The following is a 17,863-nucleotide window of genomic DNA, read 5'->3' as shown; positions in this document are numbered from 1 at the left end:
GGTGGAACCCAGGGGCCCTCTACCTCTGGGCTACACCCCCAGACCTGTTTACTATTTTATTTGGAAACAGGATCTCACTAAGTTGCTGAGAGCCTCACTAAATAGCTGAGAGACTGGTTTCGAACCTGTGTGATCCTCCCGTCTCAGCCTCCCAAGCGCTGGGATTACAAGTGTGTGCCACCACACCCATCTTACATGCCTCTTTTTATTTTGTCTCAAATACTTTAAGGATTAAGCAAAAATTTATAATAAACATAACCTCCAAAAGCTTTCATATTAATATCAAACAAGTGATTTTTCTTTCTTATTTTTTTTGGGGGTGGTATTGAAAATTGAACCCAGAGGCATTCTGCCTCTGAGTTATACCCCCAAGACTAATTTTATTTCTTATTTGGAAACAGGGTCTTGTTAGGTTTATGAGAGTCTCACTACTTGCTGAGGCTATCCTCGAACCTGTGACCTCCTGTCTAAGTCTTCCAAGTACTAGGACTAAAAGCTTACACCACCAAGCCTGGCTCCAACAAGTGATTTTTAAGAATGAACTAACATTTTGTAGCCTTGGTGTATTGCTCTCAAAGAACCAGAAACTTGCATTTTCAACTAATGATTTTTATCTAAAACCAAGGATTTTGAATTTTTTAGTTTTATAGCTCAAAACTCAGAAATACAAGAAAGAGTGGTTAATTTTCTGTCTCCTCCAGGAAAGGCCTTGGTTGATAAAATAGATCAAAGCACACATTCCTAAATTTGCCAACATTTGCTGGCATGTGTGCAGGAATTTCTTTCTCTAGAAGCTAATATATATTTGTGTACTGACTTCCACACAGGGCTATGGCACGCACCTGATGAATCATTTGAAAGAGTATCATATAAAGCATGACATTTTGAGTTTCCTCACCTATGCAGACGAATACGCAATCGGATACTTCAAGAAACAGGTATGCTTGTCCCTGCGCCTCGTAGCTATTCCTCCTTTCAGAATGCTGCGGGCAGCCTTCATCCAAGCAAGTTTTTCCCTTCAGTGTTCCCTACTTGCAGAAATAACATACCTCGCCAGGTGTGGTGGCATACACCTGTAATCCCAGTACTTAGAGTACTTGGGAAGCAGAGACAGGAGGATCACAGGTTCAAGGCCAGCCTCAGCAATTCAGGAAGACCGTCAGCAACTTAGTGAGATTCTGTTTCAAAATTTAAAAAAACAATAAAACAGGGCTGGGAGTGTAGTTCAGAGGTAGAATGTCCCTAGGTTCAATACCCAGTAGCATAAAAGAAAAAGATGGGCATATGATTATTTTGTAAGCCTTAGGCCAGAAATAAGTGTCAGGACTTGCCAGTGCTCATTGGATGAGATCTCAGAGAAAGCCAGGCATGGTGGCGCACGCTTGTTATCCCAGCATTTGGGAGGCTGAGATAGGAGGACAGCCTCAGCTACTTGGTGAGGCTCTTTGCAACTCAGTGAGACCCTGTTTCAAAATAAAGAATACAAAATAGGGTTGGGAGGGTAACTCAGGTAGAATGCCCCTGGCTTCCATCCCCAGTACCACAAAAAGAAAAAAAGAAAAAAAAAAAAAAAAGATCTCACAGCATCATGGCACAAGAGGGCCGCAGGAGCCTTGGGGGTCATTTAGCCTCGCTCCCTGTCCAGGGAGGCCGTCTTCTGCCATCTCTCAGAAAGAATAGGTGACCTTCTTTTTTTGAAGAGAAACTTACCCTGGGGTACACGGATTTACTTCCATCTCTTTTATGAGATTCTGAAGCTGTCACAGTGGCTTTATAAACGTTGCCTGAGATTTGTATGCTACTGCAAAAGCGAGGACTTGCATATGTTTTTCGCATTTAAATCACTCATTTTGTTCAGCTTGCTTAAAGTCTTTAAGTAGACATATCACAGACCATGCACATTGCTAAAACAACTCCATACCGTGGTGGTCTGGAGGTTTTTGTCTGAAAAAAAAAAAAAAAGAGGTTTCATTTCTTCAGTATTTAGGTTCTAATTACTGTATTACTCTTGTTCAATGGTGGGGATCGAACCCAGTGCCTCTCTCTTGCTTGGCAAGTGTTTGACCACTGAGCTTATGTTTCCAGCTCTAATTGCTGTATATTTGGATGTATGTGCCTTTCCCTTAGAACTTAGATGATCATTAGTTACTGATTCATTGAGAATCCTAGGAGCCGGGTGTGGTGGCACACGCCCGTAATGCCAGAACTTGGTAGGCTGTGAGAGGAGGAGTGTAGGTTAGAGGCTGGCCTCAGCAGCTTAGCAAGACTCTCAACAACCTCTTTAAAAAAGTGAGACCCTCTTTAAAAAAGAAGCAAGAGGTAGAGGAGGGCTGGAGATAAAGCTTGCAGATAGAATGCCCTTGGCTTCAAGCCAGGTGTGGTGGCGCACACTTGTAATCCCCGCGCTTGGGAGGCTGAGACAGGAGGATTGAGTTTGCAGCCAGCCTCAGCTACTTTGTGAGGCTCTCTGCAAGTTAGTGAGACCCTGTTTCAAAATAAAGAATAAAAAAATGGGATGGGGGTGCAGCTGGGAGGTAGACTGCCCCTGGGTTCAATTCCTACCACCACAAAAATAAATAAGTAAATAAATAAAAGAATGCCTTTGGCTTCAATCCCAGACACATGCATATTCTCTCTCTCTTACTCACTCACTCATACACATACACCACACACACACACACACTCCTAAGGATACCCTTCCCCCCATATTTTGGGGTAGAAATTTATAGCAGTCACTATTTCTGAGAATTCAATTAAAAATTAACCCAATTTTTACTTTTTATTTTATTTTTGCAGTGCTAGGGTTTGAACCCAGGGTCATTCTACCTCTGAGCTATATCCCCAGCCCTGTTTTATTTTTTATTTGGAAACAAGGTCTCACTAAGTTGTTGAGAGCCTTTATTAAGTTGCCGAGGCTGGCTTTGAACCTGCGATCCTCCTGTCTCAACCTCCCGAGTACTGTGAGTACAGGCGTGTACCACCACACTGGGCTAGGTGTGCAGTTTTATTTGGGTCATGGTGTTGCTGTTGTTGTTGTCTCTTTTCTGTTGCCCTGGTTCGTTTCTGATGGTTTTGGGCTTCATGGGTGTCTGCTCTGGGAAAGGACAGAGACCGCGCCCCATCGCCCGCACACAGGGAGCTCTCCCCAGCTAGCTGATGCACAGGCTCCCTCTGAACGAATTGTTTTGCTTTGTAGGGCTTCTCCAAAGAAATTAAAATACCTAAAACCAAATACGTTGGCTACATCAAGGACTATGAAGGAGCCACTTTAATGGGATGCGAGCTCAACCCACGGATTCCGTACACTGAGTTTTCTGTCATCATTAAAAAGCAGAAGGAGGTAAGTGGGTGGCCGTCCCGCTGCCCTGTGTGTAGGCGCTCTGGGGCTCTGCACAAGGAGCCGCCCAGCAGCATCTCAGCCTCCAGGGCTGACGGCTCCTTTCTAGGTCACTGTGTCTATGCAGATTTCTCCTCCTCCCCTTCCTCCTCCCCCTCCTCCTCCCCCTCCTCCTCCTGTGTTACTGAGCATTCTACCTCTGAGCTACACCCCAGCCCTATGTTATTCAATTTATTTATTTATTTATTTATTTATTTATTTATTTTGTGTGTGTGGTACTGGGGGTGGAACCCAGGGGCCTTCTACCTCTGGGCTATATATTTTAATTGGAAACAGGGTCTCACTAAGTAGCTGGGGCTGGCTTTGAACCTGTGTGATCCTCCTGTCTCAGTCTCCCAAGCGCAGGGATTACAAGCGTGCGCCACCACGCCCGGCTCTTTATTTTTTTTAATTTAATTAATTAATTAATTTATTTTTTTGGTGGTACTGGGGTTCCTGGAAGCCCTTCTTCCTCCGGGCTACACTCCCAAACTTATTTTATATTTTTGAAACAGGGTCTCTTATGCCAGCGCGGCTGGCTTCAAACCTGCGCGATCCTCCTGTCTCTGCCTCCCAAGCGCGGGGATTACAAGCATGCGCCACCACGCCCGGCTTCCGGCTCTTTATTTTTGAAACAGGTTCTAAGTTGCAGAGGGCCTCACTAAGTAGCTGAGGCTGTCCGCGAAACCGTGATCCTCCGGTCTCAGCCTCCCAAATGCTGAGATTACAGGCATGAGCTCCCACACCCGGCTTCACAGTGACATATTTTAACTTCACTTTCCAAGCCTTTTGTACCCTGGCCTCAGTCCTCCCTCTCAATCTTATCTCTCTGCTTTCATTCCAGAGGAATTCTCCCAGGCCCTCTGGCAGTGGTGTCTTTATCCATTACTCATCCTCTTTGTCCACACACACTTAAAACTGCTTCAGACTCAGTTCCAGTTTCTCCTTTGAACTTCTCCTGCATTGCTTTGATTTCACCTGTTTGATTTTGTGTGTGTGTGTGGGGTGGTACTAGGGATTGAACCCAGAGGTATTCTATACCCCAACCGTATTTTATTTACTTGTTTGTTTGTTTGTTTGCTTGTTTATTTTGCAGTACTGGGGATTGAACCTAGGGGCACTTTACCTCCAAGCTACACTCCCAGACCTATTTTTTATTCTTTATTTTGAAACAGGGCCTCACTGAGTTGCAGACAGCTCCACTAAGCAGCTGAGGCTGTCCACAAACTGCGATCCTCCTGTCTCAGCCTCCCAAATGCTGGATTACAAGTGAGCGTCACCATGCCTGGCTTATTTTCTTTTATTCTTTTGTAGTATTGGGGATTGAACCCAGGGACATTCTACCTCTAAACCGTACCCCCCAGCTCTATTTTTTGATTCTTTATTTTGAAACAGGGTCTCATTAAGTTGTGGAGAGCCTCACAACGTTGCTTCTGAGGCTGACCAGGAACCTGTGATCCTCTTGTGCCAGCCTCCCGCCTACTGGGATTATAGATGTGTGACACCATACTTGGCTCACCTGTTCAAATTTTAATCGTTCATTTTACACAGCCATTTATCTTCGTTTGCATTAATCTCTCCTTTCACAGTCTTCTCCTTGGAAGCATTAGGCGATATTGGAGTGGAAGCTGATCAAGGTGGACACATCTGTATTCTTATTACTCATGAGGCCAAGACAGCAGGACTGAAGGTCTGAGGCAAGCCTCAGCAACCTGACACCCTCAGCAACTCAGCAAGACCCTGTTTAAAAAATTTTTTTTTTTTTTTTTTTGCGGGTCTGAGGGTGGAACCCAGGGGCATTCGACCTCCGAGCTACATCCCCTGCCCTATGTTTTTATTCTTTTTATTTTGAAACCGGGTCTCACTGAGTTGCAGAAGGCCTCACTAAGTAGCTGAGGTTGTCCGCGAACCGTGATCCTCAGGTCTCAGCCTCCCGAATGCTGGGATTACAAGCGTGGGCCACCACGCCCGGCTTAAAAAAAAAAAAAAATTAATGCTTGTAATCTCAGCATTTGGGAGGCTGAGACAGGAAGATCGTGGTTCGTGGACAGTCTCAGCTACTTAGTGAGGCCTTCTGCAACTTAGTGAGACCCTGTTTCAAAATAAAGAATAAAAATTAGGCCGGGCGTGGTGGCACACGCTTGTAATCCCTGCGTTTGGGAGGCAGAAACGGGAGGATCGCACGTGTTCGAAGCCAGCCTCACTGGCTTAAGAGACCCTGTTTCCAAATAAAATATAAAAAAAAAATAGGTCTGGGAGTGTAGCCGGAGCTAGAAGGGTTCCATCCTCAGTACCACACACACACAAAAAAGAATAAAAATTAGGGCTGGGGGTATAGCTCAGAGGTAGAATGCCCCCGGGTACTCCCCTCAGTACTGGAAAAAAAAAATTAAAAGGGCTGAAGGTATAGCTTAGAGGTAGAATGTCCCTCAGTTCAGTGCCCAGAACAACAACAACAAAAAATTAATTTGGGCATGTTGGTATATGCCTGTAATCTCAGTATTTGGGAGGCTGAAATAGGAGGATTGTGGGTTCAATCCTCAGTACAAAAAAACACGTTTTTTTTTTTTTTTTAAAAATATTAGAGTGACAGTTTTTATGTAAACTAATGGGGCAGTAAAGGGATTTAAATGTTGATCGATTTGTGTATGTAATAATTTAACATTTCCCTAGGACAGCACAGAAAAGCACCACACAAACAGAGCATATCTGGGCATAGGCAAAGGCCACTGATGCGGCGAACCCACTTGGAGCTCAGGAAGCGGTGACTTGGGGGCTGCGCCTCCCACATCAGTCCTGCACGATGCCTCTGTTATTTATTCTAGCACCCGCTTCCCTAACAAGTCTCTAGAAAGAGACGTCTGTCTCGAACCCACCTTTGTTTCTTGTTTTCTACTAATGTTCTTAATCCCGATTCTTAATTACTTGTCAGACTTGACCCACTTAACAGTCAGAAAGCTTCTTAGAGTGTCTGGTGGGTAGGAGTTACTTGTAGGTCTTCTCCCTGGGTTTAAAGTGGCGCACAGAGCCGGGCATGGTGGCGCACGCTTGTAATCCCCGCACTTGGGAGGCTGAGACAGGAGGATCATACGGGTTCGAAGCCAGCCTCAGCTACTTAGTGAGGCTCTCAGCAACTTAGTGAGACCCTGTTTCCAAATAAAATATAAAATAGGTCTGGGAGTATAGCCCAGCGGTAGAAAGCCTCTGGGTTTCACCCCCAGTGCCACCAAAATAAATAAATAAGTAAATAAATAAATAAATAAAGTGGCTCACACCTGCCGTTATGCTTCCACAGAAGTGAGCAAAAGGCATTTTTTCCTATTTTTTTTTTTTTGTGTGTGTGTGTGTGTGTGTGTGTGTGTGTGTGTGTGTGTGTGTTACTGGGGATTTAACTCAGGGACATTCTACCTCCGAGGTACATCCCCAGCCCTATTTTTTATTATTTATTTTGGAACAGGATCTCACGCAGTTGCAGAGGTCCCCACTAAGTAGTAGCTGAGGCTGGCCACAAGCCTGCGACCCTCCTGACTCAGCCTTCCAAATGCCGGAATTAGCCTGGCGTGGTGGCGCAGGCTTGTGATCCCTGCGCTTGGGAGGCGGAGACAGGAGGATCGCACAGGTTCCAAGCCAGCCGCGCTGGCGTAAGAGACCCTGTTTTAAAAATATAAAATAGGTCTGGGAGTGTAGCCCGGAGGTAGAAGGGCTTCCAGGAACCCCAGTACCACCAAAGGAAAAAAAAAAAAGCCGGAATTACAAGTGTGCACCACCACACCCGGCTTTTCCTTTCTATCTTATTTAGAAAATAAAACAACTCTTTTGTCTCCTGGTCAAAGATGTCAGTCCACAAGAGAATTCCAAATAGGGCACTTTGGAAGAGTTAATCAAGCGGTGGCCCACTGGCCGCCCCGGCTCCCTGACCTTGGGAGCTGCTTCTGCATTGTTCTCTGGGGCTGTGATGAGCAGGTCTGGATGCTCCGGCACATGGTCCTGCTTGAGAGGCCCCCGGCGGCTCAGGCCGAGACTGTGCTCTCTCCCCCTTCATCCCTGCGTATTAGCTGAGCACAGCCTGGGTCCTTCCGACCTGCAGGGGAAAGCCAGGTGCACAGAGCTCTTTTATTTTTAGATTACTTTAAAGATAATTTTATTGAGTGTATTGAAATCATAGTCAAATTCAAAGTGATACAAACATACACGCACACAGTACTTGGTATGTTTCCTCTGCCACCTGCCCAGCATGCATATGGCTCTAGGTTCAATCCCTAGCACTAATAAAAAGAAAGTATTCTGCACAGAGTTATTTTATTTTTATTTTTATTTTTATTTTATTTTATTGAATTTATTTTTATTTTTTGTGGTACTGGGGGTGGAACCCAGGGGCTTTCTACTCCCAGACCTATTTTATATTTTATTTGGAAACAGGGTCTCACTGAGTTGCCGAGAGCCTCACTAAGTAGCTGAGGCTGGCTTCGAACCTGTGCAATCCTCCTGTCTCAGCCTCCTGAGCGCTGGGATTACAAGCGTGCCCCACCACGCCCGGCCTACACAGAGTTATTTTATATTATTTTGTTTGGTTTTGTACTGGGGATTGAACCAAGGGGAATTCTACCTCCAAGCTATACTCCCAACTCCATTTTAAAAAACTTGAAACCAGAGCCAGGTGTGGTGGCACACGCTTGTAATCCCAGCATTTGGGAGGCTGAGACAGGAGGATCCAGGTTCGTGAACAGTTTTAGCTACTTAGTGAGGCCCTTTGCAACTCAGTGAGACCATGCTTCAAAATAAAGAATAAAAAAATAGATGGAGGTGTAGCTCAGAGGTAGAATGCCTCTGGATTCCAACCCCAGTACTGGAAAAAAAAAAAATATGAAACCAGCCATGGTGGCACACACTTGTAATCCCAGTACTGATGAGGCTGAGATGGGGGCTTACAAGGTTCAAAGCCAGCCTCAGCAACTTAGTAAAGTCCTCCATAATTTAGTAAGACCCTGTTTCCATATAAGAAATAAAATCATGTTAAGAGTATAACTTAGAGGTAAAATGTCTCTGTGTTAAATCCGCAGTATAAAAATAATTGATAAACCAGGTGTGGGCACATGCTTGTAATCCCAGCATTTGGGAGGCTGAGACAGGACTATTGCGGTTCGCAGCCAGCCTCACTTAGTGAAGCCCCCCTTTTTTTTTTCTGTGGTGCTGGGGTTGAACCCCAGGGGCATTCAACTTCCAAGCTATACCTTCAGCCTGAATTTTTATTCTTTATTTTGAAACAGGGTCTCACTAAATTGCAGAGGGCCTCACTAAGTAGCTGAGGCCTGCCAGAACCCGGATCCTCCTGTCTCAGCCTCCCAAGTACTGGGATTATAAGCGTGCACCACCACGCCTGGCTTCTCCAGTTTGAAAGGAACAGTTCTGCTGGGTCTGGTGGCTCATGCCTGTAGTCCCAGTACTTGGGAGGTTCAGACAGGAGGACTGTAGGTTCGAGACCAGCCTCAGCAACCTAGTGAGACCCTGTTTCTAAATGAAAAGAGGGATGAGAGTTTAGCTCAGTGGTAGGATTCCCCTGGGTTCCATCCTCAGTACCACCAAAAAAAAAAAAAAAAAAAAAGAAAAGGAACATTTCCAGTTCTGGGAAATGGAGAGGTTTTGCCACTTGACTGCATAGAAGATGCTCAGGGCTGTTTTCTTGTATCCCTGGCAGAACTCCCCAGAGAAGCTGAGCCACATAATTGGCTCTTATGCTAAAGATAACAAGTGGGCCTTAGGGGCAGTGTGTTCTAGTATTGGCTTTTCTGGATGGCAGGGATAAGTCATAGCAGATGGTCGCATGAATGTCACTGGGCATGGTACAAAAGTTATAAATAGCATCCACCCTTTCCTCCCATTTTGCTTCATAAAAATTTTTGTTAGGAAAATGTTTTCCTTAGGTTGGCTGACTTGACCTCCTGGATCAACATGTGGACTTTTTAATTTTCTTCTTCTTCTTTTTTTTTTTTTTTTTTTTGCAGATCATTAAAAAGCTGATAGAACGGAAACAGGCCCAGATTCGCAAAGTCTACCCTGGACTTTCGTGCTTTAAGGATGGAGTTCGGCAGATCCCAATAGAGAGCATCCCTGGAATTAGTACGTATAGACCTTTTTAAAAAGCAGACTCTTCGGGGGATGCTGTGAGTTGTGTCTAAAACAATTTCCAGAGTGCAGTCATTTGAATAAGTGTTGGTGGCCTGCCTGTCTCCCTGGGGTTATTTCTAGTCTTGGAAGAAGGCAGAGAAAGCTTTCTTTTTTATTGTCATTTCTCCTGCCTATTCAAAGTAGCAAGAGAGTGCTCTCCTTGCATTTGTTCATAGTTACCATTTGTTAAGAGCTTGCCATTTGTAGCATTGTGCTAGGTGCTACTCATCTGTACCATTGAAAGAAGAGGACTCCTGCGCTTACAATTGGGGAGATAGAGTCTCAGCATGGCTAGGTTACTTGACATTCCGTGGTGTGTAGCCAGGAATCGTCAGGATCATATGCAGGCCAGTTCTGATCTCCTCCAAACAGCTTGATGTTTGTACCGTGAATCACTGCTATCCTGATTGTCCTGCATAGATCTGTGCTCCACAAAACTTAGTTTCCGCAGAGTTTAAGATTATTTGCCATGTGTGATGGCGATCATGTCATTTGTTTCAACTTCCCTATTTTATATTAGTTTTTCTAAGTGTTCTTGTGTCTAGAAATGAGTTGGGCTAAACAGTACAAAATAAATGTTTTTGTACAGCAAAAGCTTTTGAATGCCATTTACCAGTCTTATTCAGTTCAAATTCAGGGTCTTATGTTGAAGATATAATAAACAAAATCAAACCAAATTCTTTAGAAAAAAGGTATTATTTAGGCAAGATTAAGAACTTCATTACCTCTACCCTCTAGCCGATTTACAGTTAAACTCAGAAATTTTACATCCCTATTCCCCCATCAGTGGCATAGTCGGTACCTTGCCATCGGACGCTGACTCTGTCAGACATTCTTCTTCTTCTTCTTTTTCTTTCTTTTTCTTTTTTTGGCCTGGATTAAATAATCTTAAAAGAGATAACATCACCTAATTTTTAGAGTTCTGTTTTGTACTTTGATAAACTGACAGACAAGAGGTTAAGAAATGTATTTGGGGTAGGTTGGTTTTTAAGGAGAGAGTTGAAAATCAAGTCCAGATCAAAGCTGCTCACATTACATTACAAGCAGGCTCTGGCCAAACAAAATCGAGACCAGAGTACAGTTGCTCATTCTTTTTTCCTCTTTCTTTCTGTCTGTCTTTCTGGATTTCTTTTCTTTCTTTTTTTTTTTTTTTTTTTTTTTTTTTTTTGCGGGTTTGGGGATGGAACTCAGGGGCATTCAACCTCCGAGCTACACCACCTGCCCTAGTTTTTATTCTTTATTTTGAAACAGGGTCTCACTGAGTTGCAGAGGGCCTCACTAAGTAGCTGAGGCTGTCCACGAACCACGATCCTCTGGTCTCAGCCTCCCGAATGCTGGGATTACAAGCGTGCGCCACCATTCCCAGCTGTGTTTGTTTTTCTGTCTTTCTTCCTCTCTCCCTCCCCCCCTCTCTTTCTCTCATTCATTCATTCATTCATTCATTCATTTTTTCTCCCCCCATCCTTTTTTGTTGTGGTCCTGAGGATTGAACTCAGGAGCATTGTACCTCTGAGCTATAACCTCTGCCTTATTTATTTATTTATTTATTTATTTAGCAATATTGAAGGAACCCAGGGGCATTCTACCTCCGAGCAACACCCCAGCCCTATTTTTTATTTTGAAGCAGGAACTTACTGAGTTGCAAAGGGCTTCACTAAGTAGCTGAGGCTGGCCGCGAACCACGATCCTCCTGTCTCAGCCTTCCAAATGCTGGGATTACAAGCGTGCGCCACCACACCTGGCTATTATTTATTTATTTATTTTAGTGGTACTAGGGATTAGATCCAAGGGCAGTCAGCCTTTTTGCTGCATTCCCAAACTTGTTTTTGTTTTGAAACAGGGTTTCGCTAAATTGCTGAGAGCCTTGATGCTGAGGTTGTCCTTGAACCTGGATCCTCCTGTCTCAGCCTCCCAAATACTGGGATTGCAGGTGTGCACCACCATGCCCAGATCTGTTTTACTTTTTATTTTGAAAGAGTCTCACAAAGTTGCTGAGGCTGGTCTGTCTGCCTTTCTTTCTTTCCTTCTTTCTTTCTTCCTCCCTCCCTCCCTCCTCCCCCTCTCTCTTTCTCTCTCTCACTCACTCACTCTCGGTACTGGGGATTGAACCCAGGGGCATTCTACTTCTAAGCTACATACACCTCCAGACATTTATTTTTTATTTGGAAACAAGATCTTGCTAGGTTGCTGAGAGCCTCACTACATTGCTAAAGCTGTCTTAGAACCTACAATTCTGTCTCAGCCTCCTACGTACTGGGATTTAAGGCATGTTCCACTATGCCTGGCTCTTTTACGTGGTAATTAGCAAATAATTCAATTTATAATAAGCTTTAAAAGTGCAGTACTGGATTATTTTTTCCTGCTTTCCTAGTAGAGGTTGAAGTCCCTGCTTTAAAAAACAGTAATAAAGCCGGGCGTGGTGGCGCACACTTGTAATCCCCGCACTTGGGAGGCTGAGACAGGAGGATCACGCAGGTTTGAAGCCAGCCTCAGCTACTTAGTGAGGCTTCCAGCAACTTAGTGAGACCCTGTTTCCAAATAAAGTATAAAATAGGTCTGGGAGCATAGCCCGGAGGTAGAAAGCCCCTGGGTTCCACCCCCAGTAACACACACACACACACACACACACACACACACACACACACACCAGTAATAAAGCCGGGCGTGGTGGTGCATGCTTGTAATCTCAGCATTTGGGAGGCTGACACAGAAGGATCTCAGTTTGTGGACAGCCTCAGCTACTACTTAGTGAGGGCCTTTGCAATTCATTGAGACCCTGTTTCAAAATAAAGAATAAAAAATAGGTCTGGATGGCCAGGCGTGGTGGCACACACTTGTAATCCCCGTACTTGGGAGGCGGAGACAGGAAGATTGTGCAGGTTCGAAGCCAGCTGCGCGGGCTTAAGAGACCCTGTTTCCAAATAAAAGTATAAAAATAGGTCTGGGAGTGTTATCTTGGAGGTAGAAGGGTTTCCAGGAACCCCAGTACCACCAAAAATAAATAAATAAATAAATAAATAAATAAATAAATAAATAAGTCTAGAGGTGTAGCTTGGAGGTACAATGCCCCTGGGTTCCATCTTTAGTACTACAAATTAAATAAATTAATTAATTAATTAATAAAAAGTAAAAAAAAAATAAAAGACAGTAACATAGCAGTGTTATCAGTCCTGGAAATGTTTCATATTGTGTATTGTGAACTGTGTAAAGAACTAAATAAATGCTACTCATCTCAGTCTGTTCCCCCAAATAGACATTTATTGAGGCATGGCTGTAATTAATTATGCTTTTGATAAGTATTAAGTATGTTATTCTCTTGACCAAAAGCAGTTCTCATTTAGTGTTTAATTTCGTTGACATATAGGAGAGACAGGCTGGAAACCAAGTGGAAAAGAGAAAAGGTAAGTAATATGGGCAAGAGGATGCTAACGGAGGCGCTCTCTCCCCCCACCAGCAATGTAGAGCGAGAGGGCAAACAGATTGTAAGCAGTGATACAGTCTAGTTGGCGGGTGTCAGTTTTCATACAAAGTCCTGGAATGGTTCCAACTTTAGGTTTTTATGAGAATGAGCCGAATAGTGATCAGCTGTCAGAGGGTAAATAGTAACCCGTGTTCCTTGTTGTGTATTCTTTTCCTTTCAAGTAAAGAGCCCAAAGACCCAGAGCAGCTCTACGTCACACTCAAGAGCATCCTCCAGCAGGTGAAGGTGGGTGTCTATTCCTCCGCCTCCTGCACAAGCTTTGAGGGCGTGTCCCACGTGGAACTTCTAGATTAAGCATCTTACTTCTTTTTTCTTTACCCAAGAGCCACCAAAGCGCTTGGCCCTTCATGGAACCTGTGAAGAGAACAGAAGCGCCAGGATATTATGAAGTTATAAGGTTCCCCATGGGTAGGTGATGCCGCTGACACGCTCTGAGGACGGCGGTGTGCGGGTGGGTGGGCTCTGGGGTTGATTTTTGCTGCTCTGTGGTAGGGCGAGAAGGGCTGGCGGGGCCCACATACCTGTGGAGGGTAGTGATGGCAGAGAGGAATGGTAAAGGAGAAGTGGTGGTTCTGTTCATTAGAGACCTTCTGCAGGTATCTATCTATCTCCCTTCCTTCCTTCCTTTGTTTTTTTCTTTTGGTACTAGAGACTGAACTCAGAGGCACTCTACCTCTGGGCCACACCCCCTCATTTATTTATTTATTTATTTATTTATTTTGGAAACCGGGTCTTGCTAGGTTGCTGAGGGCCTCCCTGTGTTGCCGAGGCTGTCCTTGAGCCTATGATCCTCCTGTCCCAGCCTCCCACGTGCTAGGATTATAGGCATGTGCCACCACGCCCGGCTTGCAGACATCTTTTAGAGCTCAGTACATAAGATGGAGAGAGTGTAAGTAGGGAACTCTACTGGAGATGGTACTGGGTATACATGCTGTCTGTCTGGACCTCACCTTACATTCCGGGTGTTGGGCTGCAGATGGAAAAATATCAGGTTTTGTCCCCTTGATATGTTTTGAGTCTGCTTTTTGTAAATGGCTTTTATTTTTAAGAGCTTTCCAAAGTAGTATGAAATTGCAGAATTTGTTTTTGTGCCTATACTGTGCTAAAAGGAATGATTAATTTTAATAAGTTGAGAACGTCCACATTTGTTACACTTTTATTGGTGGGTCCACATCATAATGAGATTCAAAATGATACAAGCGTGTATGCACACATCATTTGGTTTATTTCCCTCCATATACTGGCCCCCCTTTCCCTGTCCTCCCTCCCCATATACCTGTTATTGAGATTGGTATAAAACTTTGTATGGAGCCAGGTGTGATGGCGCTCGCTTGTAATCCCAGTGCTTGGGAGGCCGAGATAGGAGGATCGCGGGTGTGTGGCCAGCCTCAGCTACTTAGTAAGATCTCTGCAACTTAGTGAGACCCTATTTTAAAATAAAGAATAGCCGGGCGTGGTGGTGAATGCTTGTAATTTCAGCATTAGGGAGGCTGAGACAGGAGGATCGCAGTTCAAGGACAGCCTCAGCTACTTAGTGAGGCTCTTTGCAACTCAGTGAGACCCTGTTACAATGCCCCTGGGTTCCATCCCCAGCAAGGCAAAAAGTAAAAACAAAAACCTAAAAATACAACCCTATTTGGATGTAGCCTTATTTGAACTGTTCCCTTCCTCAGTTTTCATTTTTCTCATCTTCCCCTCCCTCCCCCAATCCTATTTTCCTTTTTACCTAGAATTCTTTTTTGTGATGCTGGGATGAAATCCAAGGGCCTTCTGCCTCTAGGCTACACTCCCAGACCTGTTTTATATTTTATTTGGAAACAGGGTCTCACTAAGTTGCTGAGAGCCTCACTAAGTAGCTGAGGCTGGCTTCGAACCTGTGCCATCCTCCTGTCTCAGCCTCCCAAGTGCGGGGATTACAGGCGTGCGCCATCATGCCCAGCTGAGGTGCTATTTTTACTTGTAGACTAAAACAGTTCAAAGCAAGTAGATATGTTGGGAAAATAGATTTAAAAATTTTTTTTTTACAAGTCTCACAATGCTTCCTTGCTTTAGAAAAATAGGTTACTAAGCAAAGTTTGTCTTTTTTAATTTTTTTTTTTTTTTTTTTTGCAGTACTGGGGATGGAAACCAGGGGCACTGTACCTCCAAGCTACACCCCCAGCCCTATTTTTTTAGTCTTTTTGTTTTTGAATCAGGGTCTCCCTGAGTCGCAAAGGACTTTGCTAAGTAGCTGAGGCTATCTGCGAACTGTGATAATTGGATCCCCACCTCCCAAGCATGGGGATTATAAGCGTGCAGCACCACGCCCGGTGTAAAGTTTATAGTTTTTATTTATTTATTTTTATTTATTTATTTATTTATTTATTTATTTATTTATTTATTGGTGGTACTGGGGGTGGAACCCAGAGGCTTTCTACCTCCAGGCTATACTCCCAGACCCATTTTATATTTTATTTGGAAATAGGGTGTCACTAAGTTGCTGAGAGCCTCACTAAGTAGCTGAGGCTGGCTTCGAACCCATGTGATCCTCCTGTCTCAGCCTCCCAAGCGCGGGGATTACAAGTGTGCGCCACCACGCCCAGCAAGTTTATCATTTTTATGCCATTGATGGAACAGGAAAAATAAATTTTTTTTTTACTATCTAATTTGCTGGTCACTGGTATATTTACAGATATATTTTTTATTAGTTTCTCTGCTTTAGTCCCGTATACAACTGCAAAGCAACTGTGCATTTAGTAAAACTCCGTCTATTTTAAGTAATTAAATGAGTCAGTACAAATGTTCTACTCTCTGCCAAGCAGATAGAGCCTCTTCTGTGTAAGTCTGAACGAGCAGCTGACAGCAGCCAGTTCATCACGTACGTGGTTGCTAATCTACTTAGCTTCCTTGTGCTCAATAGGGGCTTGGGCCAGTGACTAATAATGGTCCTTTTAATGTCCAGTGGCTGGGACTTATGAACAAACCCTCTTAGAAGAATGAGCATAAGATTTAAAATCTCCCTCCCTCCCTCCCTCCCTCCCTCCCTCCCTCCCTCTCTCTTCATCCCTCCCCCTCCCCCTCCGTCCCTCCCCTCCCTTTTCTTATACTAGGGATTGAACCCAGGGGCATTCTACCTCTAGGCTACACTCTCAGACTATTTTATTTTATTTTATTTTATTTTTGGTGGTACTGAGGTTCCTGGAAGCCCTTCTACCTCCGGGCTACACTCCCAGATCTATTTTATATTTTTTTAATTTGGAAACAGGGTCTCTTAAGCCAGCAAGGCTGGCTTCGAACCAGTGTGATCCTCCCGTTTTCGTCTTCCAAGCACAGGGATTACAAGCATGCGCTACCACGCCCGGCTTATTTTTAATTTTGACACAGGGTCTTGTTGAGTTTCTGGGGCTGGCTGGGAACCTGCAGTCCTCCTGTCTTAGCTTCCCAAGTACTGGGATTACAGGCATACCTATTTTTTAATTTTTATTTTGAAACAGAGTCTCTCTAGGTTGATGAGAGTCTCACTACTTGCGGAGGCTAGTCCTGTAACCTGCAAGCCTCCTGTCTCAGCCTCCCAAGTACTAGGATTACAGGTGTGCACCACCACGCCTGGCTAGAACTATTTTTCTTGATCATAAGAGGTTTTCTTAAAGACATGGGATGAGGAGCCGGGCATGGGACAGCCTCAGCTACTTAGTGAGGCCCTTTGCAACTCAGTGAGAAAATCAGTTTCAAAATGAAGAATAAAAAATAGGGGTGAGGGTATAGCTCGGAGGTAGAATGCCCACATCCCCGGTACTGCAAGAAAGTAAGAAAGTAAGGAAGGAAGGAAGGGAGGGAGGGAGGGAGGGGAAGAGGAAGGAAGGAAGAAAGAAGGAAATTAAAGGAAGGAGGGAGGGAGAAAGAAAGAAAGAAAGAAGACAGACAGACATTAAGATGACAAAAATGTGACCCAATCAATAACATAGATTTTCTTCCCAGCCTTCCTTCTCTCAGTTCGTGCTTACAAGGAGTCTACGATTGCTGATGTATTTTTTTCTTTTATGCAGACCTGAAAACCATGAGCGAACGCCTCAAGAATAGGTACTACGTGTCTAAGAAGCTATTCATGGCCGACTTACAGCGAGTCTTTACCAACTGCAAAGAGTACAACCCCCCCGAGAGCGAGTACTACAAGTGTGCCAACATCCTGGAGAAATTCTTCTTCAGTAAAATTAAGGAAGCTGGATTAATTGACAAGTGATGTCTTCCCCTCTGCTTCTTAGAAACTCATCACAGCAGTGTGCCTAACGCAAGGGGGTTTCGTGGTTAAAGAATTGAATGACTTTTGTCGAAGAGACCTGTAAATGTAATAATCAGCACTTTTGAAAAACAGAAAGGAACAGACAACAAAAGCAAACCTCCTTCTAGCTTTCAAAAATGTATTTAAAATTGAAGTCATCGAACATTTTTATTCTATGGAATAGATCTTAATCTATTTGCTACGACTCTGTACATTTTATATGGCATGCCCATTAGCCAGCTACTCCATGACAGGCGATCAGGGATTTCCTCAAAAGCTGTATGTGAGGAAGAGACACACAGTCTCGAAATTGGGGGGGATCTAGAACATTTTCAGACCGTGAATGTTTCCATTTTTTTCCTAATGGAATGTGAGAGTTTATTTTTATTTTATTCTGAAGGACTTCAAGGAAGAGATGTGTGACGATAAGCCCGTAAAAGGTGAAATACGTGACATTGGAAGTCTCGTAGTAGACTTCTTATATATATATATATATATATATATATATTTTTAAAACACTCATCTAGATGAGGTGCTCTGAGCAGTTCTGAAAAACGCAGTTTCACAAAAGCAACTGCTTTGA

The 17,863-nt window shown here is 43.9% G+C and overlaps 1 protein-coding gene across 1 annotated transcript in view; it reads left to right on the top strand.

Moving 5' to 3' along the window:
• The window catches only part of KAT2B (lysine acetyltransferase 2B), a gene marked incomplete at both ends in the record, with an annotated part of 113,029 nt that extends 95,788 nt beyond the window's left edge, over positions 1–17,241 (top strand). The window contains 7 exons of the mRNA XM_080715983.1: positions 828–938; positions 3,197–3,340; positions 9,379–9,493; positions 12,906–12,942; positions 13,184–13,247; positions 13,346–13,430; positions 17,048–17,241. Of these exons, the coding sequence (XP_080572109.1) occupies positions 828–938; positions 3,197–3,340; positions 9,379–9,493; positions 12,906–12,942; positions 13,184–13,247; positions 13,346–13,430; positions 17,048–17,241 (750 nt within the window). The remainder of the gene's footprint in view (positions 1–827; positions 939–3,196; positions 3,341–9,378; positions 9,494–12,905; positions 12,943–13,183; positions 13,248–13,345; positions 13,431–17,047) is intronic.
• Between the last annotated feature and the right edge of the window lie 622 nt (positions 17,242–17,863).

This window comes from Muscardinus avellanarius, assembly GCF_963383645.1.
Source record: "Muscardinus avellanarius genome assembly, chromosome: 18".
Taxonomy (NCBI): Eukaryota; Metazoa; Chordata; class Mammalia; order Rodentia; family Gliridae; genus Muscardinus; species Muscardinus avellanarius.
Note: the sequence above shows the minus strand (reverse complement) of the source record. Positions and strands in the feature narration are given on the sequence as shown.